Source organism: Typha latifolia, chromosome 2 (genome assembly GCF_019914945.1).
Source record: "Typha latifolia isolate L0001 chromosome 2, TyphaL0001v2, whole genome shotgun sequence".
In the NCBI taxonomy this organism is placed as follows: domain Eukaryota; kingdom Viridiplantae; phylum Streptophyta; class Magnoliopsida; order Poales; family Typhaceae; genus Typha; species Typha latifolia.
In genome coordinates this window covers 4,834,382-4,857,415 of record NC_133087.1, presented here as the reverse complement: position 1 = coordinate 4,857,415, position 23,034 = coordinate 4,834,382, and the positions used below count along the sequence as shown (strand labels likewise).

Genomic DNA, 23,034 nt, shown 5'->3' with positions numbered 1-23,034 from the left:
GATTTGATTTTGCCACATTGTTTTTCCTTTCACAATTTTGATCTCAGTCACTTCTGCATGTACCCAAATAAGCTATATATATTTATATATACCATGTACACCACCTTTAATCTCCCATATATCAAGAGAGAATCGATCAAATAGAGCCTCTCTCCTTTTCCTCCATCTCTGAATCGGGGTCCTTAGGCGACCAACCCATAGACTGCTGCGGCTCTTCGCCTACCCTCGGGGAAATCGCCACCTCCATTGCTCTCTGTTTCGTCCTCTTAGCCATCTATCTCTTCGTTCGTTATCTTCTTCTACAAAGGCGACTTCGTCGCACGCCGCACGTCGACCGCCGGCAGCCCAAGTTAGGGTTAGACCCAGCCGACATTGCGGCGTTGCCCGCCTTTGCCTACCGAAGGACTGACGAGAGTTTTAGGAGTAGTTGCAGCAATTACGATTGGTCATCGGTAGAGTGCTCGGTTTGTCTTAGCGTGGTGGAGGAAGGGGAGATGCTAAGATTGCTGCCTAAATGTAATCACTTGTCTCATCGTGGTTGGGCTCCCATGCGACGTGCCCTGTTTGTCGAGCCGTCGGCGGCCGGTGAAGGGTCGCCGTCAGCTGCACCGCGCGATGATCAAGCTGGTGTAACAACGACAGCTGCAATAGTGTAAATTTTATGAGCTTATGCTTGTCGGATGAACCGACTTCTCTTATATTTGTTTTGGGTCGCAATGCAAATGATTAATTTCTCTGAACGAGACGAAAAGGATTCCGTTCTGATCGGTTACATAAATCTGTGATGTCTTGCATAAATTCTTAACTGGTAATCAACGTGCAAGCACGTATCGTCATGGGAATATATTAACTAGTAGTCTATCAAGTGTTCGTAATGATTAGGTCTGGCAGCACCGTGTAGAACTTTGAACAATGTACCTTCTTAATGCCAATATGGATATGGCTAGCTAATTCGATGTCTAACAAAAATATTGCTAAGATGATTAAAAAATCTCATAGTGTACATACGAGTGCATCTGAGTGAGTTATACACTGTCAAGTTTATCTCTTTCTCTCTCAAAAAAATAAAAAAAAAAGTTACTTGGAAGGGTGGAACATATATACCAGAGAAAATATCCTGTGACTATCACGTAATTAATTTTAGACACTATTAATTAAAATTATTTTTTAGTTTAATTTAAAAGGAGTGAGAAAAAGAAAAGTTAAGGATAAAATGAAATTTAATAACCAACAAGCGATTCAACTAACGCAAATCGGAAGTCACACATCAACTATTCGTCAGAGTTGTTGTTCATAAATGCAACATTAATTCCTTCTTCACCAGACCACCGTTGCTAGGTCCAGATAACAAGCAAGTCACCGTCACCCACTGAGGTCAATGCCCATGGACAAAATAAAAGGCTTAATCGAGACAAAACTACTCCCCAACCATGTCCATGTCTCCCAATCTCATCAGTAGTCCTAGGACAATTAAATCCCCTCTTCTTCTCCCCTTACCACGATGTCTACCAACACCTCAACAACACCAGCCGACACAGGCAGCTGCTGCAGCTTGTCATCTTATTTGCAAATCATCGGCATCTCCTTCGCCACCTTCTTCGTCCTATTCGTATTAATCCGCTCCTTACGATGCCTTCAAGATCAAAGGGCTGCAGCAATTAGAGGTGGCCATCAAGCTGGTGCAGGAGGAGTAGTCTCTGATGCAATCGCAGCTTTGCCCACTTTTGCTTTCCAAGGGAGCAGCGACGGTAGCGGTAAAGAGAAGGGCAATTCGATGGAGTGCTCCATATGCTTGAGCTTTGTGGTAGAAGGAGAGATGGTGAAGCTATTGCCGAGGTGCACCCACTCGTTTCATCAGGGTTGTATAGAGATGTGGTTGAAGGCTCATCCGACGTGCCCGATTTGCCGGAAAGAAGTAATTGGACCGATTGATGTGTAGGACAAAGAGATATGTGAATATATGTCTTCTGTTTTTGTTTTCTTTATTTCTTCTTTTCAATTCTTGTGTGGATGTGAAAACAATACAATTTCGAGTATCGATATGTTTGAAGGTATTGTATAATGATGATTAAAGGATTGGTTTCATCCATCAATTGCCTTCGTTTCCCCAACATCAACTACATCCAATAGAAAATATGGAAAGATAATATTACTATTGAGTAATTATCAATTGCTTTGTGATATCCAGAGAGAGAGAGAGAGAGAGAGAGAGAGAGAGAGAGAGAGAATAAGAGAGGGAGGGAGAGAGAAAGGATAGTGGTAACTAGTTAAGTAGGATTCTATGGATTAATTCTGCTTAATTAATGATGTAGATCTTTTCCTTCGTCCTTAATAAGTGTAAAACAGCCACCTACTGTTTGATTTCATTACGAAAAACCACCTCCTTTTTGCATATTTAAAAATCAATTCCACCTTTGCCTGGCAGATTACAAATAACCATCTCTGACTAGCTTTCATCTTGATGTTAATTTTCTTTTCGTTGGAAATATATATATATATATATATAGTTGGAATTCTACAGGACACAGAGAAATAGTAATATGTTCAAGAGCTTAGGTCAACCACTGCATTTAGGTAATACGTTAAAATTATATTCTAGGCATAGGGGTGATTTTGAGAGAAAATTTTACATGAGGGTTGTACACACATCATTTGGGTGCAATGTAGCATGTATGGATTTTACACGTTATAATAATTTCTTAGAAAGTTGGTCTTGTTGCTCATACTATGCATCTCCTTTATGTAGCTCAGCCAAAATGTAGCCTGACTAAAATCCAGGCTAAGTTCGACTCTAGCTCGGTCGAACCATTGCTTAACTTAATCAATTGAATCAGGTTTAAATTCAATTCGAGCTGAGCTTGAGAACAGTTTACACAATCCATCTCCGCCCACCAATGTTTGATTTATATATAAATAATTATATATATATATATTAAATTTTTTTTTAATTTGGTAACACATTTAATATTAATTTTACAAAGTGTAGACAGGTAGACCACCTAATATTCTATTCAAGCTTAATCTAATTTAAGCTTGGTTCGAGCTTGGTTCTATCTTGATTTGCTTTATCACCTATTGTATAACCTATAATTAACATTCAAGCTTATGATGGATAAAATAATTAATAAAGATTAAAATTTTGGTGCTTGGGTTACTTACAACAAGAAAAATTAAAGACTCAACCACTAAAGCAAGTGATTGAAGTCCTATCAAATCCCAACATAAACGTGCGAACAAATTTCTTACAAAGTTGAATTGCTCTGAGTATGCTATTATTGGAGTTGACCCTGTTGTGACGTATTTCTATATAATTATTGACCTGATTGCCCAATCTTATGTAACTACATAGAATTAGAATTATTGAGCTGGTTGTCCATCTTATGAGACCACACAGAATTATTTGTAAGTATTTATGATCGATAAATTTGTGAGAAATTAAAGTTTCCATGATATAAATTATTTAGATTTATTATAGAGATCACTAGTGCTATTTTTTTTATTTGGCAATTAAAATTAGAGCTATTTCAGTTAGAAAAACAATGTTGCGGGAATTTTATTCAAAATCCGTTCAAACGAAATTTGATTCCCAGAGTAACACATTTCTAATGTGAAAAATTCGTTTAAACTGAATTTTTTAGAGAGTAATATACTTTCAATGTGAGAAATTTGATCAAACGGAATTTTTCAAAGAGTAATATATTTCTAACATGGGAAAGAAGTTCAAGTGAGATTTTTCAGAGAGCAAAATATTTCCAACATTGGAAGCGCATTCAAACGATATTTTATAGAGAGCAAAATATTTTCAACATAAGAAGAGTGTTATATACACTTAGAACACTTGGCCGTTTGAAACGAGATTTAACCCGTTCGGATGGAGAGCATAAGATGCCTCTTTTCAGTCCGAGTTATCACTAAATTAGGATTTTTTAAGAGCCCATCTTTGAAACTATAAAAATAAAGTCTAAAGAAAAATATGGGGATGTCTTGGGTGTCATTAAAAATATTTGGGAGATAAAAAAGAGAAGAGTTGGTAGAGTTGAATAATGAGATTTTTTTTACCATCTTTTGATTGAGCTCTACTAGATTCAATATTACATTTGTCATTACTTCAAGAGTCACAAAGACAGATCTTTAATCTTGAGGGTTACTAAGGTCAGGTAACAAGCACGAGAAGCAATATATTAAAAGGGAGTCAAATAATCACTTCCAAAACAGTTGTGGGTAACAATAGATGGTTTACAAGTGTTTTGTAATTGCTAATTATTATAGTACTTGGTTTGATCTCGAAGAAAAAATTTGTAGTTTTTTATCCTTGTTTGATAAGGAGTTTTTTCACGTTAAAATATTGTGTTTGTATGAGTTCTTGTATTTCTTATTTTAGCTTTTGTTTAGCGATATAGCAAGTAATTAAATATTTTTATTATTGACTTGTTTGTCCAATCTTTTGAGGCAATTTACTTGTTACATAGAGTTTACAAATTCTAAACCAAGTAACAGAGAATTTAGAAGCCATCGAAATAAACCAAGTAGAAGACATGGAGGATCACGAAGCTAAAAGGCAAAGAGTACGAAAGAAATCGCAGAGAAGAGGAACGATACGTTGCGAGGCTCTAATTGGGACTTCTCCTAATCCATTCCTGTTAGAAAACACATTATTATGTAAACGGAGTACTTAAATACCGGCACCGGCTCACATATTAAATTGTTAATTAAGAACTAGCATTTGGCTTTTATTTTCATATGGTTATTATTATAATGTAAAAGATAGTTATCTTATGAATGGACGAATGCAATCAAAATATTTGAAAACAGTTTAAACTATTCAGCTACCCTCATTGGGCAATGAGCTGGCCGGTTCTATCTCGGAGACCACTATTCTCAATTTAGTCAAGAGAATAAGAAATTTATAGAGAAATTGTCCACGTTATCGGTTACAAAGTGATATATAACTATAATAGAGGATATTAAGGAAGCCTTATTTCGGTTGCAAATAAGGAGTTGGATAGATACTTAATTATAGAGTATACAATCTGAGAACGTATAGAAGACCCTATAGTAAGTTCCTAACGGTATTTACCCACTGTTATCGTGTTATTGGTTTACTTAAATAATACATCTTATATTTTTAAGCTGTATATATTAGTACTAAACCTGCATGTAATTAATCTTTTCATTAGCTACAAAATTAATCACTTCTAAAAGATTCTATCATCCAATGGGTGAAGCCCGAGTCGTGGAAGACCGAGTTTTCCCAGGTGAGCTCCACGAACCTGCGACTGTTATCCCTTTCATGGATATCGGTATACAAAGTCGCCGCTCTCTATAAATAAAGTTTATCTTTTTAACCAAAAAAACCAAAAGCTACGAAGTCAACGATTGCAAAAATAATACAAGCGTGAGAATTATAACACGTTCGTTCCACATAGTACTAATATAGCCTGTAATCGTATTCTTAAATTTCAAAATAATCACGATGAGACCATATAATACACGAATTACACCCCCATTTTGCTACGAGTTTGCTCTTGTTAGCCGAATTATCTTCGAACTCGTTGGCATAAGTTGTATAGCCATATTTATCATGTCCACGGTTGACGGAACCACCACGAACACCACCCTCGCGTTCGTCGGCATCGGGGTGTTCGTCGCCGTCGTCCTCTACTTCCTCATCAACTACGTCCGCTCAGACCTCGCGAGATTGCACCAACAACCCCAACCGGCCCCTGTTGTCGGACGCCCAAGTCTCGGTCTCGACGACTCCGCGGTGGCGGCGTTGCCGACCTTCACGTACCGCCCGGTGAACGACGGCAATGGTTCCAACGGGGAGACTGTTTTAATAGAGACCTGCTCGGTGTGTCTCGGTGAGTTGGAAGAAGGAGAGGTTGTCAGAATGTTGCCGGGATGCAAGCATTTCTTTCACGTCCAGTGCATTGACGAGTGGCTAGGCGCGCATTCGTCGTGCCCGGTTTGCCGGACGGACCACGGCCCGGAGAAGTTGGACTTGGCTACGGTGTCGCTGTCACCGCCATTGCCGCAGTTGCATCGTAGGGGTTTCTCTCCGTTGATAGGCGAGGCGGGGACGTCGGGAGTGAAGGAAAGCGGGTCGGAGTCGCAGTTCGGATCGTCGCCTTCGCCGTTGACGTCGAGCAGGGGGTCGCCTTTGGGGAGAGCCGGAGGGCAGGCAGTGGAGGGTATAGAGGGGCAGGAGTGAGATAAGAAAAGAACTAGTCCTCATGAACTTTGTTAATTTCTTTCAAAATTTTCCGCTCCCTATGTTGATCCATATTATTCACACAAGGGAAGTTGTTAGTTATAAGATTGAGAGCTTAATAACGAATTATCTTGAAAACATTTTGTTAGAGAAGAAGCCCTTTGTGGATCCATATTAAACTCTCAATCTTATACATTATTATGAAAAGAATGCATTTATGGCACGTCATAGTGCAATATGCACCGAAACTTTCTCTGTTGCTATATTTGAGGGATTTGTCAGCAAAAAATACTCTTGTTAGGTATCCTGATCAAAGGTATTTGTGTTGAAGGAATATAAGGAATATAGTAAAGTCTACCAATGCATATGAGAGCGGCAAAAATGCAAGGGTTGAAGAAAAAGGGTTGAATTTTGATGCATGTTAATGGTGGTATCTTTTGTATCCCCTTTTAAAACAAATTCGGCATCGGAAACACACTATTATCTTACGGAAATAAATAGTATTCATTTAATTAATTTGGGTGACAAATTTATAAGCAATTACAGTATATAACTGACCCTATCTATTGGAAACACACTAGATTCAAAGGTTATTTTCATATGGATTAACCAACAGCGCCAGATCTATCCCGGGGTCTCCTAGAAAATGGACTGGCTTGACCCGTCCTTCTCGCCAGCCGTTGGCTCTTTGATTACATGCATATATATATATATATATTAAGGTTACTTTTGTTTGATATTCCATCAAACTCCTCACACCTAATTAAGCCAAGATAATCCAACCTTAAGACCTATGAGTCTAATAATAAACGAGCTACGGTTATGATAGACGTAGGCCATAGGGAATTTTTGGTTAGATTATCAGATTATTAATTTATAGTTAATTACATCTAAGACCTGATGAGCTTTCTATTTTAATATACTTTCTTATTTATTTATTGCGGCAGTTTCACCTTCTCAGCTGTCTCAGATCATCTAAGGTTTTTATTTTTTTTAAAAATCCACCTCCTTCAAAAGCTCTCCTTGCAGTTGGTGATATTCTCTCCTCTCTTTCCTAGCTACTTTGAGGGAGCATAGGGGAGAGACTTTTTTCCTCAACTGTGAGGGATTTTTTATCCTTTTTCTTTCTTTCCACTTTCATCCCCTCTTTCTTTCCTTCCATTCTAGATCTTTTTAAGGAGATAAATGTGCTACAGACAATAAACAAGATGATTTATATGAAAATTAATAATTTAGAAGTAGATTGTAATTATCCCAACAACTTATATGTGTTTTTTGTTTTGTTTTTTTTTTCTTTTGAGAAAGAAAGAAGTTCGCTCTAAATCATTAATTAAGCAAACCTTTATAGAAATTCATCCACAGTGAGAACTTTAAATATATACACATCGTGACAAGATTTGAATATTACACTGTGTCAAATTAGCGGCTCTTTGACATAAATTCCACACTTGACCTATACTATACATCACTATATTTTAATCCAAAGGATTAAGTCCGAGAGCACAAACACAATAATAACATGAAGAACAGCCCAAAAAGTTTCTAAAAATAAAGAGCCTCGCATTCAGCATTGTTAGCCTAATTAAATGCAAGTTTTGTCTATACAGTAGTCCAATATTCAATTCTAAGAAGACAGAAGGATCGAAAGATCACCCACATGAGACACAAATTAAAAAAAAAAACTAAACAACACCCAAATTTTACAAGCATGAATTCAACGAGGAAAAGAGATGCAATGACGCCATGAGGTGCAGCGATAGGGAGCGACAGTAGATCCAACAAGAAAATGGGAGGCAATAGGCTCAGATATAATGGAAGGACGACGTCCAAACACAGATCTAGCAAGGGAGGTACATAGAAAGAGGCTAGCGGATGTGGTGAGGGGTGGTATAGAGGAGCGATAGCGAACCAAGCTCGAAGAGAGAAGCGATAAGAGGGGAGGCAACGGGCTCCGATCTTGCAAAAGGACTACATCCAAGCATAGATTCAGCGAGGGAGGGGAGTAAGAGGAGGATGACAGATGCGGTGAAGGACGACAAAGTGGAGCAACAACGGCGATGGCTTATGAGATAAGGGTGTGGTGAGGAAGATCAACTACAGTGAGCGTAGTGCGGTGTTGAGCGATAGCAACATAGAGGTGAGAGAGGAGGGGAGAGGCAATGGCGGATGCCGTGCGACGACATTGAGGGGAAGGAGGAACAGTAACTATGAGTAGTGATGAAGAAGGCTTCTTACATTGGAATGAAGAAAGAAAGAAAGAAGAAGAGGGAAGAAACAGTGCCCCCCTCCCTTAGCCTGTGTCTATGGGAGAAGAGAGGGAAGCCTCGCAGGCGACAGCGAATGAGGAAAACCCTCTAGGAGGAATGGGAAAAAAAATCTCATCGTCAAATCATCAATCATAGCAGAGCGAGGACCGGCATAGTGATCCTTACGAAATGTGACTTATTGTGTAGATGAGAAGATACAAAGAGGGCCCTACTGCTTCCTTATCAATCCGACTTCTCCACGATTGGATGTGGGAAATTAAACAACAAAAACTGAGAAACTAATTCCATTAAAAGTTTTGTCGATATCTGTGTACTCGAATATGACCTGTGCCTTCAACTAGAATATTCGACATATCTTACTCATGATAAATAATAATTTGATCAAGGGCCACGAATACGACATTCCCCGTAATGCCTGATGCATATTCAGATAACTTGATACCTCCAAATCTGAAATATCTCTTTCGTTGCCAGGTAAAATCCCATCAGAGTCTCATATCGATGTATTTTAAACAATGGGCTTAGTTTTCACAGGTTAAAAAAAAAAAAACTAGTCTGGGAATTTGTACACTTGCTATTAGTCCAGCTACAATAGAAGTACTGAGGGGAGAGAGAGAGAGAGATAAATCCAATCCCCAACTACCACTATGTCCTCAAACTCATGGATCTACACGCAAGACACAAGCAATTACGCCACAAGCGATTATCTAATCATGCTTGGCATAGCCTTCGGCTTCAGCATCTCCCTCGTTGCAATCACTATCTTTTGTCGAAATACTTGTTGCAGGGGACGCAACGGCGGGGTTGCAACTCGGACAGCCTATGAATTCCGCACTGACCGCGGCCTCAGCCCATCGGCCGTCGCCACTCTTCCGACCTTCGGGTACCGGCGAAATATCAGCAGCAAGAGCGACGGTTGCGGCTGGACCCAGTGCGCGGTGTGCCTCAATCTGGTGCAGGAAGAGGAGATGGTGAGGCAGCTGCCTAAATGTAAACATTTGTTCCATATTGAGTGCATAGATATGTGGTTATACTCGCACTCTACTTGTCCGCTATGTCGGGCTACAGTCGAGCCAATTGAAACAGACGAACGATTGCCGCCTGCCTAATCATGGAATTCACCATCGGAACTCTAAACTTTAAATTTGAGTTTAAAAGAAGGGGAGGGATTTTTTTCACATAATTTCTTTTATTTGAGGGGTCTTTTTTCCCTCTTTCTTTGTCTTGCTTTTTCTTTCCTCCCTCTTTTGTCTTGTTCACTAGATATGTAGTATAGTTCTGTGGTTGTAAATTGATACAGTGGAATTACCTGGTTCTGTTCGATGCCTTGTAAGAAGCTATTATTTCTGGAAATGAAGAACTATATAAGATTGACTGTATTCACTGTTTGGCGATGATAAATAAACAGGGTGATGATAGGTCCAAACCACTAGCGGTTAGGTTTTTATATTCGTAAATGCCTTTTGGATACGAAATTAGAGGGCAATGGAGATCCCTCGATCCAATTCTACTATAATCAATTTATCAAAATTCTTTAGAATTCAAAATACTCGAAAGGCTCAATATAACAGAGTTGCCCAGCGCGCCTCACTCTTTTCATTCCCAACAGTGAATACAATCAATCCATAAATCAACCTGAACCAAGTCGATGGATTAATCTGAATCACAAGGTTTGGCTTAATTAGAGCATCTCCAACTGGGCTTCAAAACTCTAAATTTGGAGCCCGGTGGAGCTCCAATCGAGCTCTAAATGAGGCTCCAAATTTGAAGCCATGAATAGTGGGGTTCCAAATTTGGAGCCCCACCATGAAAATAGAGCTGGGCTCCATTTGTCATATCAACTTTTTAAAAATGCCAAAATTGCTCAATAAGTGTTATATTCAATAATTTTAATTCCATTTCTATCATTTGTTAAATAATTTAATTAGTTAAACTGAGTATATAATTAGTTTTACTAATCGGTTTTTAACAAAAATAATACCATTGGAAAGTTCTCATCGAGACCTTTAAAATGAATCTAATATTAAATTATTTTTGAGTTAATTTTAATTTTAATTTTTTTATTATTGATAAAAATGAGTCTAATATTAAATTATTTCGATGCGTTTAATTAAAAAATTAGTAATTTAAAATTAATTCTAAAACTATTAAATATTAATTTTATTTTAAAGATCTCGATGAGAGTTTTCTAACCATATATTTTTTAATAAAAAATAATAACGCTAAGATAATCTATTAATCAATTTAAAATAGCTAATATAATAATATATATTATATTATTATTATAATATGTATGGACACAGGGCAAGCATCGGAGATGCTCTTAAACTAACTAATTTACCCTGCCTTAGCATCCATTTCAAGATCGAACTTGAGCTACGCTCGAGTTGATTAAACCTTTTGAAAAATATTCATCCAAGCATAAGTACGGTACTAATACTTCACACGGTCCGACTCACGAAAAAGACAGAATGCGTGCAATTTTGCAAATTGTGAAACGAGAGGTGTTTAGACCACAAAATAATTATATCTTTTACTTATAGCCTCATCTTCCCCAAATTAATTTCGTTCAAGTTCCCTCAACAACAACAAAAAAAAAAAAAAAAAACCATTCAAGGATACAGTTTACGGAGGGAATCTGGGGCCCATCATTGACCACGTTTGCCATTTTGTCTTCAAAACCATCACATTCTTGACCTGATCCCTCGAATGGTGAGCTTGATAGTTGGATGGAGGACAGCTTCAATAACCAATTAGAAATTTCACTAGAATCTTATACTTCCAGATATTTTCGTTAATATAAGTTGACAACGATAAATAACGTACTCAGAGCCCATGGATATGACCTTCCCTTAATTCACGATGCATTGACCATCAGATTCAGCTAAAACAATGGATGCATACCATTGTCATCCTAAACTTCTTACATCAACACGGTATGCTTCCATATAGCTAGCACGGTTGTTTACTTACGAATTCTAACTAATCTAACAGATAACACACTGAGGAGTGAATCCAATCCAATTTCCACCCACCATGCTCAGTGACAAGAAGCATAATACATTAGCCATGATGGGTATCGCCTTTGCGTCCTGCGTTTTTCTAATGTTATTCACCAAATTTTGGGAGTACATATGTTGCAGGAGACGTAGCGGCGGCGGTGGAGGCGGCACCGGCGAAACCGGCCGGGGCGGCGACGACTTCATCGCAATTGCGACGTCCTCTGAACATGGAAGCACTGGTGGCCTCGGCCCATCTGCCCTTGCCTCCCTTCCGATCGTCTCATACCGGCGAGATCTAGACGATGACAATGGTCGCCGTGGCGGCTCGGCGCAGTGCCCGGTGTGCCTCAATTTTGTGCAGGAAGAGCAGAAGGTGAGGCAGTTGCCCAAATGCAAGCATGTTTTCCATGTTGAGTGCATAGATAAGTGGTTGTGCTCTCACTCGACGTGTCCTTTATGTCGGGCTACCGTTGAGCCTGTTGAAGAAGCTGAGGAAGAAGAGAAAATGGAAGTGCATGCAGGATTGCCGCCTGTTTAGTTATGTGTTTGATGAAAAGACACAGAGAAAAGGAACAAGTTACCGCTCTGCATCTCAGAATGCAGGTGTCTTTTTGTAGTCAGGAATTCTGGGAGCGCGTAGGCACCCTTTTCAAGTCTCTACATATCGATGCCAAATTTGTGATTGCAGTATTTATATCAATGAACGGTCTTCCAAGTGTCTTATAACTTATTTGTCATTATTGTGTAGATTTAAGGCTCTATGAAGGATTGAAAGAATTCCACTCAACATATCATCGATCCTTTCTTTTTCATTCCAGCAACAAAAACCAACACATCCTTGTTGGTTGCTTATAATTAACTTTTTCTTAGATGAGATGGCTTTTGGTGTGGATGTATATATATTCTAGCCATAAAACTGTGGCCACAGCCAACATAACATATAAGAAAGGCTTGGTTTACCTTATATTAATTTATTTCGAGTTAGCCAGATTCATGAAGCATTGTCTTGTTTGTAACTTGATTATAGCCCTAACTTAAATAAGTGATGTACAACCAACTGTAGATGGCAGGATCATTAGTTCAACTTACACGCCAAAAACGGAGAAGCAAAGATAATATTTCTTAAAATGTAGAGAAGATTTCATTTTACAGCAGAGCCTTTAGTTAATCATATTGCATTTCATCCTTCCTTTTCTTCTTTCTTCAGATAAAGCAACATTAATTTGTTAGACAAAAATCTTTCAATAGATAAGTTATTTTTTTTTTTCCTTTTTTCCTTCTTTTTAAGGGAAAAGCAACTATCTTGTTCATAATAACACTAAAGAGCTAATAGTTTGATAGAGGAGAAATATTGAAAGAAGCCCCAAATTAGTCTACAATATATAAATAAAGAAAGGGGTATCAAGTCTACTCAAAGGTACAAACATAATGCTCAACAACAAAATATGGAGGTGGAGTGACAACCTTCCAACAAACCATTGCAATTTGGGTAGGTCACAAATTACTACAAATAAAATATTACATGAAGCTCGACAAGCACACAAAAGCAACATAAAATCAGCCCTAAGAGTAATACAAGCACAAAATAGCCTAATGTTCATGATTTCCACTAACTTAGACATGTATAACCCTGCATTCACCAACCATAAAAGGAGAGAAATGATAACAAATCAAATGACATGCGTGGAGTTGTGTTAGAGAAAGTAAATAACAAATAAGTTCTGACCACAAATGAAAAAATAATGTGAAAAAAGACAAGGTTCCAAACCATCCCCAAAAAGGATATGAACCACCGCACAAAAATAGGAGACCACCCCCACCCCCACCCCCACCCCCCCTAAAAAAAAAAAAATCTGAAGATCGTTAGGATGTCTATTGATATCTCTTGCATTATTGCATATCAGCACGGCCTCTCTACCTGCGCAAACATAAGAAATTAGGTTTGGTTAGTTGGCAAAAATGATAGATGCTGAGACGAACTTGATTATTTTGCCCATATTTTGATGTTTGTTTCAATTACAACGTGTAGGTTTTTTCTTATTTGAGAGAAAGTCTGTTAATTAATTATATCATTAATTTCAAACATGAGGAAAAAAGGGGACAAAAAGCAAGAACTCTTAGAACGAGCTCTATACTTGGCTGTATTACAAACCGGATAATGGCAATAGTAGAGTATCAAAAATAAGTTTTCAAGCATAATAAGAGAAAGAAAAGATAGAACATATGCTTTTGGAGCAAGGTTTTCACTTGGCCAACCAAGACAGTATTATTGGTTTAACAATATGAGTCTTGAAATGACTAAGCACTCTTAAAGGAGTGAGCCCACACAGGAATACATGCATGCTAGTGATGAACAACGACTATAAGATAACCTATCACAAAACAACAAAAAATAGCACAAAATAAAGAAGGAAAAAGGGATCATGTCTGCCCATCTACATTCACAGAAAGCATTCTCAAAACATAGATGGAATCTAAAAAATGGCAAGGCTATGGCAAAGCCTAGCAACCTAGGAGAAGCTGGAAGTGAGGTGAATCGAAATGGAGCCAAGAGCGACGACATCAAGGGTAGCGGTGTCGAGGGGGGGAGCCGAGTTGACGATGTCGTGGGGGTTAGAATAAAAACGATAGTGTCGAGGGGTAGATATAGGGAAAGCAATGTTGTTAGGGGTAAATATGAGGATGACGACATTGAGGGGGTGATGTAGCGAGGCAATGATGTGGAGGTACACCATGGCAAAGCTCTTGACGAGGAAGAAGACGCGGCTAGGTAAAAAGCAAGAGGAGAGACTTTAGAGGGTAAGAGGCAAAGAGAAAGAGAGGAGGAAGATGCTTTCCTCCCCTAGTCCTCGGCGGTGAGAAAGAAAATATCTTTTTGAGTAGGAAAGAGCCTATGCCAAATCGTAGCAAATGCTAGGAGTGCTTACCTTATTGATACACAGACGTGTAAACGTGCCAATACAACTAGGCTGTTTATACTATAATCACATTAGCAACATCCTATTCAAGTTGATGTGTCCATCTATCCTCGCATAAATATAGCTAGACCATTGATTTGGAAGCATAAATATTGAATCCATAGCCTCTGTTATGATACAATCGTAACATGGCGGTTTTTAGATGTGTATGATGCCACTGTTGTGCACTGACGTCAATTTATTGTGCTAGCAAGCCGAAAGGGTGGAGGGCAGCGAAAGTGATTTCTAAGCACCCACAAATAAATCCAATAGGATAACAAAAAATTAGGGTAGACTAAATATTAACAAAGCTAATATTAATATCGAATGAAAAATTCACAATCAAGATGCTAAAATTAGAGATCTTTTAATACCCAATCAAATCAAAGATAAGATTCCAAAATAAATACAAACCACAAAGAAGGATTTATGTGGTTCGGAAACGTACCTACATCCACGAGCGCTGTAAAACTTCAATATATTAATCTAATGCAAATAGAGATGCAAATACAAAGAGTTTCTCCTTTTATAATATCTCGCAAATATAATAGAGGAGTGCTATCTCATAAAGAACTCATCTCATTTAAAAATCTCACATTTTCTCTCTTGCAACTTTCCCCGCACTCAAATCCTAAAACCAAACTTATTTATATATAAGGTGACTTGAGGTTGAAGAAAACTCGCGAGTTGTTCGAATGGATGGATGGCATTCAAACGTCCGTGCACTGCTAGTAACATGTTTCGTAGGCCGTTCGTACAAGTAGACGATGTTCGAACCCCAGTAGTAACCTGTTTGAACATCTTTTGAACACTATGACTTTCAAGCTTTAAGTTATTTGAACATCCAAACGTCGTTCTAATGCTTCCATCTCGTTCAAACGGATGTATGTCGTTCGAACGCCAGCATATAAAATTGGAATGACAACAAATCGCAATAAATGTTGTTCGAACGCCATTAACTTATTCTAATGGTTTTATTAATTTCGAGCCAATTTTCAACACCCACGTAATGCGGAAGCAGCTCTAGTTGCATTAAGGCTCAAACCAACCCACCGTTTGATTTTATTCAGTTGGTTTCTTTGGAAATTGATTCGATTGTTTGAAAGGTAATTGGATTGAATAAGACATATCTAATCTTATTATTTGGAAGGATCTTGGAATGCATTTTATTACGTTCCATTTTCTTGTTTTGTCACTGGCTAAGGCCTAAGGGTAGTTTTGAGATTCAGAAAGTTAAGGTAGAAAATGAATTTGATCAACATCCCACCTCACACTAATACACTATTAGATTTCATTACACTTCTGAAAATCTCTCCAAATTAATTAAAAATTAAAATCTAAATCTAAATCAATTAAATTCTAAAAAATTTAGGGTTGTAAGTAGAAAGTTAAACACAAATTTTGACATATTCAATGTTCACACTAGACTAACCATGAATCTGTTCATATAAGACTCAAATTCATTTAAAACTTTAAGGATTAAAAGTCAACCCTCATTACGAAGAGAGAGATAGAATGATGATGAAATTTGTACATATTTAAGACTTGTCGTTCTGCAAGTAAGTCTATTTCATTAACAGGAACGCGTTTCGGTCCTCTCAGCAATTCTATATGTCGGAATGCTGGAAATTAGTTAAGCTTATAATTAAAACTTTAGAAATATTAAGCCATTCTTGAAGCTTGGCCCAACGCTAGCTGAGTAATCTTTTCTTTTATTCTTCTTTTTAATAATTAACTAGCCAACTGGGCACTTTGCAAAGCAAGTTAAGCATAGCAGTTGACCTTTAGCCTTTAGGGGTAACTGAGTGTGAGAGACATCCATCCACTTGAAGTTGACACGCAGCTAAGACATTAATCACTTGAAACTGTTGTTCCGTACAGACAAGAATGAATACATCCATTTTGGCTGGCACGTTCATACGCATATAATATGGTATTACTCAACTAACGGATCTTATTCAAGAAACTGTATACAGAACAATTAATTGGCAATTCAGAAAGGACATGGCCTTTATGGAAATAACGCCATCAACGATGAGGGAAATGTTCCAGTTAGACGTGTTCTGTTATAATATCTTCTGTTGACAGACCCTATTCATGAAACTGTGCATGAATAAGCTCGCCCAACAAAGAACGAACAGGGAACTAGAGGATGGATGGATAGATGTCACCTGCCTGCTGCCGATCATGTTGCCAGGCTGATAGCTTGAAGCTGGGGATTTGCCACGGCCACCGGCGGTGCGGTGGAGCTCTGCTGGTTCGCTGCCGGCATTTCTTGCGGTCTGCCCAGTATTGCCTCCCTGCATGCGCAACAGAGGATGACCAGGAAAATCACGGCCAAGAAGGAAATTACACAGGCCCAGATCGCGCCGAGCTCGGCGAAGATGACCACGAACAGGATGCCAGTCACAAGAACAATCGAAATCCCGCGGACTACGTTGTGACTGGCCTTGCTCATCGGCCGATCGGAGGGACCTTGCCAGGAGTACATGTCGAACACGGTTGTCATCTTTGATTTGATCACAAGTAACCAACTAATCTCCTGGGGGAAGGCAGGAGCTATAACATTGGAATGCTCCCGAACGACCTTATAATCATTAGGCGGATATCCTCTTTGCAAAAAGGAGCTACTTTTTTTAGTCCACAGTTGCAGACTTAACTAAACTTTCATGTGATGTATGAAGGTGGACTTTGAACACCATATCGGCGGCTTCTCCCCTTTCTTATTCTAACATCCTATTCAGGTTGATGTGGCAGCGATGTAATCTATCATCAGATACTTTGCTTTATTATTAAGTATAATTAATCTATAAGTAAAACACTTGACCTAGCCATGTACATTAGCCATTACTATCATCAAGTGCTTAACAAGGTCTCATGCGTGTGATGATATATTCCACTGAGGGATAAAAGAAAAAAGTGGAAGTTGCTTCTCCTTAGTCCTTATGATCGATCAATCAAAAGGAGAATTTGGCAACATTCTTTATTAAAGAACATTAACGAGAGAATATTTGAGAAAATTAAGAGAACAAGGTATTCGTTACCACAAAATTAGGTATTTATAAACTGATGGATATTTCTACGTACACCCACAGCGTCCCTATACAAAAGGGCCTTTAAACCCTCAAAGACAAGAGCCCCATCAAGTGGAAGAAAGAAAGACAGGTATTACAAAGATTGGGGAGCCAGTGGGCCGCACAATTCGCTTCCCTTGCCGAGTACAAATACGAAGGCTCGGAGAAGAAGGTGAAGATTTAGAGGATATTGAGGATCACAGCACGAATAGTGCTAAGGCAGGGCAAGGGGGGAGTCTAGACGTTGGGACAAAAGGTCAGAATGAGGGTCTCTGATGCCCACTCCATGCCCTGGCCAAAAGCCAAATTGAGAACCTTGTAAAATTGCCTACTTTAGTTTCTGCCAAATAAATAGCTGAAGAAAAATGATGCAATGAAAGGAGCAAAACTCGTTATTTGTTTTGGTTAGTTTATTACGTTTGGAATTTCACATATATAATAAGTGATAAACTTGAGAAAAATTAGGGGCATAAACAAGTTAAATATGAGTGCGCCGGATTTTGCTCAAGTTCGATTCTCAACCAATCTGGTTTAGACAGACTCATCTATATTTGAGCCAAATCCGAGCAAAGTCTATTTCGAGCTTGAGCTTCTTATGAGCCTAATATTTGTACCAAATTTTGAAAAAAAATATTTTTTTTTTAATTATTTAGGAACCCAAATGTTAGATATGAATTAAACAATAGATCAAATCTTTCTGGTTATAAAAATATTTAGACATCATCAAGCTCTAATAAATATACTAAGTTTTATAGTCTAGACTTCATATCATGTGTGTCGTTATTAAGCCATCAATCAAGCTAAGCCGAGCAGTTAGTTAAATCACTAAATTTTTAAATAATTTGTTTTTAAAAATTATTTGAGGATAGAGTTAATGATGCAACCTTTTTGCATTACTTACATGGGAGATTTGTGTACTTTAAAATAGTTGGTCGGCAATATTTCAGAAAAAAATTGGCACTATCCTACCAATCTACGTCTCTTCATTCTATTTTTTCTACGCTGGTTTGCCAGTTCAATATAATATGAGCCGAATATATACCAGGAAATTCCCGTCTCAACCGAAGCCTGAACATTTAATTTGCTTTAGAATTTTTGGATAATTAGTTACATCAAACGCTTAGTCTATATGACCATATGTCTGATAACGAAACTTAAGATAATTGATAAAGAAAATGGAAATTAATCAATTGCTTCGAAGATTTCTCTTGCATGCCAAGTCTTCTCTATGTCAGCATATAAAAAGATTTGCCCACTGTTATGTAAAACATCCCAAGCAACCAACGAGCCCCAATCTTCTACCGAGTACTAAAAACCAATCCTTGCTGTATTTCGAAACATGCTACCGAGTCTAAGGTGCTGCAGAGATTACAATATTAACATTACTTACTTACACCTTCACAAAAAAAAATCAATTATCCTGCATAATGATCAAATTAGTTAAAACTCCATCGGATAATCTGGGAAAAAGCAACGAAACGAGGGCATGCCGAGGTATAGCAGCGCCGGGGAATGCAGCTGGCTCGTCTTCGCCTATTACGCTTTTCTCATCATCTTAGGTATCTTCGCGGCGATTGTAAGGTATATGTGGATAGCTGTGATGGTATTATGGCTTCTCCCCTTTGTCTGGATTTGTGTTGCTATGGTTTGTTGTCGTAGTACTACTACTAGAACAGCTACCAGAGGTGATGAGCAACGCATTAATCCCAGAATCGGTGCAGCTCATCAACCACCACATGCAGGAGGGCCGGCTCAGTCTTCCGTGGCGGCAATTCCGGCGTTCGTCTTTGAAAAAGCCTTCGATAGTGTGGACGGCGGCGGTGGGGCGAGCCCGTGCTCCGTCTGCCTTGAGTCGGTGAAAGGAGGGGAGATGGTGAAGAAGCTGCCGGTCTGCGAGCACATGTTCCACGTCGAGTGCATCGACATGTGGTTGCGAACGCACTCGACGTGCCCGAATTGTAGGGCGACAGTTGGACCGCCGGAAGAGGTGCGGACGGTGGGTGTGGACGATCCGCCGGCAGAATCATCGCTGCCGGTATAATTATGTGAGGCTTGAATGTGGGCGACTTTGTTAAATAATATTCTTTTTTTATATAAGCCCTCTCTGAGCTGTTTGAAATTCATATACAAATTAATTTAATTTTTTACTTGCCAAAACTGCGGCTGGGCTTGCTAAACCTTTTTGGTGAATTCTCAATATCCGACCATGCACACCATTAACCATTTGCCTCGAAATTAACCACCAACTAAATAAAAAATATAAATTATCAAATAATAATAGCTTTTATATTTTATATTTAGTAGTCTCCTCATTTCAAGACTGAAATATTTTGATGGTTTTAGACTTAATCTAAACGAATAGAGATTTATATTTTAGATAATAGATGGGTGTGATAGATATTAAACTCGGAGCCTCTATTCTAATAATAAATTAACTCATTAACTACTTTAAAAAAATTAAACAGTTAGAAAATAATAATTTTAAATTTTATATGCAATAATTATAACTGAACTCAACCACAAACCTATAGAGTTAAATATAAACTAACATGACTCAACCCTAATCCGATAAAAAGACACTTTCTATTTACCAAAAGTTTTAACAAGACTTGTAAAATACTAATTTAATTCCCTCTGTACACTACACTGAGGTAAACAAAATTGAATTCCGAGTTCTACACTGAAATTTATAAACAAAACAAAACATCCTTGAAATAATAAAATCGATGATATTAAAGCCTAAATGATGGAATTTAGCTGAAATCCATCCTGAATTCAATATAATCTTTAGTTGTTTTGAGTTCGGATCATAACAATATCTTTTATGGGGCTTCCAAATACCGTCAATTTCGATCTCGTTATATCCTAGTTTCAAATTTAAACTATAATTCGTTTCCTTTTCAAACGTACATATCTTTATAAGATTTGATTTCTGATTATTATTTCTAATTTTCATATATAAAGGGTATAATTTCTGATAAAAATCCTTGTAGTGTGAGATGAAATGAGTGAAATATGTTTTATACGAATTTGTTGGAAATAATTATGTTGAATAATCTAGCAAAAAATAAAATCGGATAATATTTTGTTTTCAAGTATTTTTCTATATCTCAATTACTTGGTCGCAAGTTGTTACACTCGAGTGTTATCTACAATCTCATGAAATTTGTAATTGCCATTACCTGCGAACCCTATTCTTGGTTAAAAAAAGAAAAAAATAAAGCAACGTTGTCAGCATCCAAACCAATTACATTCATAATATATATCAAATTTTTATTGTCATCACGTTACCAGGCCTTTGGCAACATCAGGGTGTTCCCCTGCCTCAGTCTGAATTAGGTTTAACTAGTTTGTTCAAACACTTAGTCTTATGTGGCTATATTTCTGATTAAAAAAGGTTAGATATTTGATAAATAAAATGGTAATTAAATGCTTTGAAAGCTAGCTACGCCAAATTTCTAAACATACCAAGTCTTCTATATATATATATATATACATATCACACAAAAGTTCCCACTTAGGGGTGTAAACGAGCCGAGCCTGAGCAAGCCGGTTCTGGCTCAGGAACGGCTCGAAATCACTTTCGAGCCTCAAAATTTTGCTCAGGTTCAACTCGAGCTGAGCCTAACTGAGCCCGAGCCGAGCCCGAGCAAAGCTCGGGCTTGATTAGAAGATGAGGCGATGGCGGCATGGGCAATGGCGAATGGCTTGCCGAAGGAGTCTGAGATGGATGGAGGAGGAGGCGATGATGAGGAGATGGTGAATGAAGGAGGAGAAGGAAGCCGATGGAGTGGACGAGGAGGAGGCCAACGGAGGAGGAGGAGGACATGGTGCCGTGGTGGTGGCTTGCCGATGGAGGTCGACGGATAGGGAGGAGGTGGCGGCATGTGGGGTGAGGCTATGGGTGGTGATCGGGTAGATGAGGGATTGAGGGTGAGGGTGAGAGTGAGGGTGAAGGTGAGGTTGGGGTAGGTGAGGGAATTGAGGGTGATGGTCTGATGGGTGAGGGTGACGTGATGGATGAGTTACGAGTAATGGTGAGGATAGGTTAGTGAGGGACACGTGGCAATATTTTTTTATGCCACGTGTCCTTAGTTATAACTAGTAAAACTATCGAGCCTATCAAGTCGAGCTTGAGCAAGCCGGCTCTAGCTGAGGCTCGGCTCGATATTAATTTTGAGCCTGTTACAACGGCTCTGGCTCGACTCAGCCGGCGAGCTGAGCCGAACTCGAGCTTCACCCGAGCCAAGCCCGAGCCACTCGTCAAGCTTAACAGCCCTATTCCCATTGTTATCCAATTAAAAGATCCCAATCAGACAATGAAGTGCTAGATCTTCTACCGACGTACTAAAAACCAATTGTTACCATATTTTGAAATGCGTTATTTAGCAGTTTGAAATACATATAGATAGAGCTAGACTTGTTGTATGCCCCTTATTGAATACAGTCCAAGGACTTTTTTTTTTACTTAAAAAAAAGAAATACATATAGATGGACTCATTAGCGTGAGTAAAAAAAAAGAAATACATATAGATGGACTCATTAGCGTGCCACCCACCACAGGTCTCGTTTGTCTTTAACAGACACTCTATTAGGTTTTTAGTGTTAGCAATTATGTACAAAATATTCTAAGTATTTTTATACATGTACATGAGCATCTATACAAGTTTTGAAAGTATTTGGATTGAAGAATTTCAAAATCAAAGGTGAAAGATTTCTGTGTTCGCACTGCATTCAAACTCGGCGTTCGAACGCGCTCTTAGGAGACCACACATACAGAGAATGCATTTGAGGCATTCAAACGCATGCACAGACATTCATACATATAGAGAACATGTTTAGGCCATTCGAACGCGAGCACAGGTGTTTGCACATACAGAGAACACGTTTTGGGCCGTTCGAACGCATGTATAGAATTTTGCACATACAAAGAACATTTTTTCGTCGTTCGAACGCAGACAAAGGCCGTTTGAACGCACTCTGCATATCGTTCACAGCACGTTCACACATACAGAGGAGTGTATTTGCGCGTTCGAACTCAACTAGTGAAAATCAAGTTATCGCGTTCGAACGCACCTGAGAACAAGTCAACCCGCTCAAATGCACTTGGGCCGCATTCGAACACACGTGCGTAATATGCAAATTTTAGATTTTTGTGAGTTCGGATATGACTTGGATTTGACTCTATCTTAGTTACATATATAAGCATTGTAATGCCCTAACTCTAGGGTGGTTGGTGAAGGCAATCAAAAGAGAATTCTTGAGGCTACATTATTTCTTTTTTAACGCATTAAGCTTTCGTCTTAAGGGCCATCTAGATGAAGGATCAATCTCAAAAACCACTGAGGTTGGATATCAATCACGGGAAGCAGTGAATCATGGGTTCTAGGGAGCAAGACTGAGAGGAACAAAGTCGTGAGGATCGACGGGTTGTTTTGTGAGTCAGTCTTATAACTGCTACTATTTTAGTGATTGGTTTTGATCCGAGTTTGAATTCATGATTTTTTCCCATTTAGATTTTTC

General features: G+C 38.5%; 2 protein-coding genes across 2 annotated transcripts; both read left to right on the top strand.

Moving 5' to 3' along the window:
- The first annotated feature begins 1,501 nt into the window (after positions 1–1,501).
- On the top strand, positions 1,502–1,939 carry LOC140781404 (RING-H2 finger protein ATL3-like). The gene has a single exon (XM_073127352.1). The coding sequence runs from the start codon at positions 1,502–1,504 to the stop codon at positions 1,937–1,939; it is 438 nt and encodes a 145-aa protein (XP_072983453.1).
- Positions 1,940–18,997: 17,058 nt separating this feature from the next.
- LOC140781403 (RING-H2 finger protein ATL39-like) lies at positions 18,998–19,552 on the top strand. Its single transcript, XM_073127351.1, has one exon. The coding sequence runs from the start codon at positions 18,998–19,000 to the stop codon at positions 19,550–19,552; it is 555 nt and encodes a 184-aa protein (XP_072983452.1).
- Positions 19,553–23,034: the final 3,482 nt, after the last annotated feature.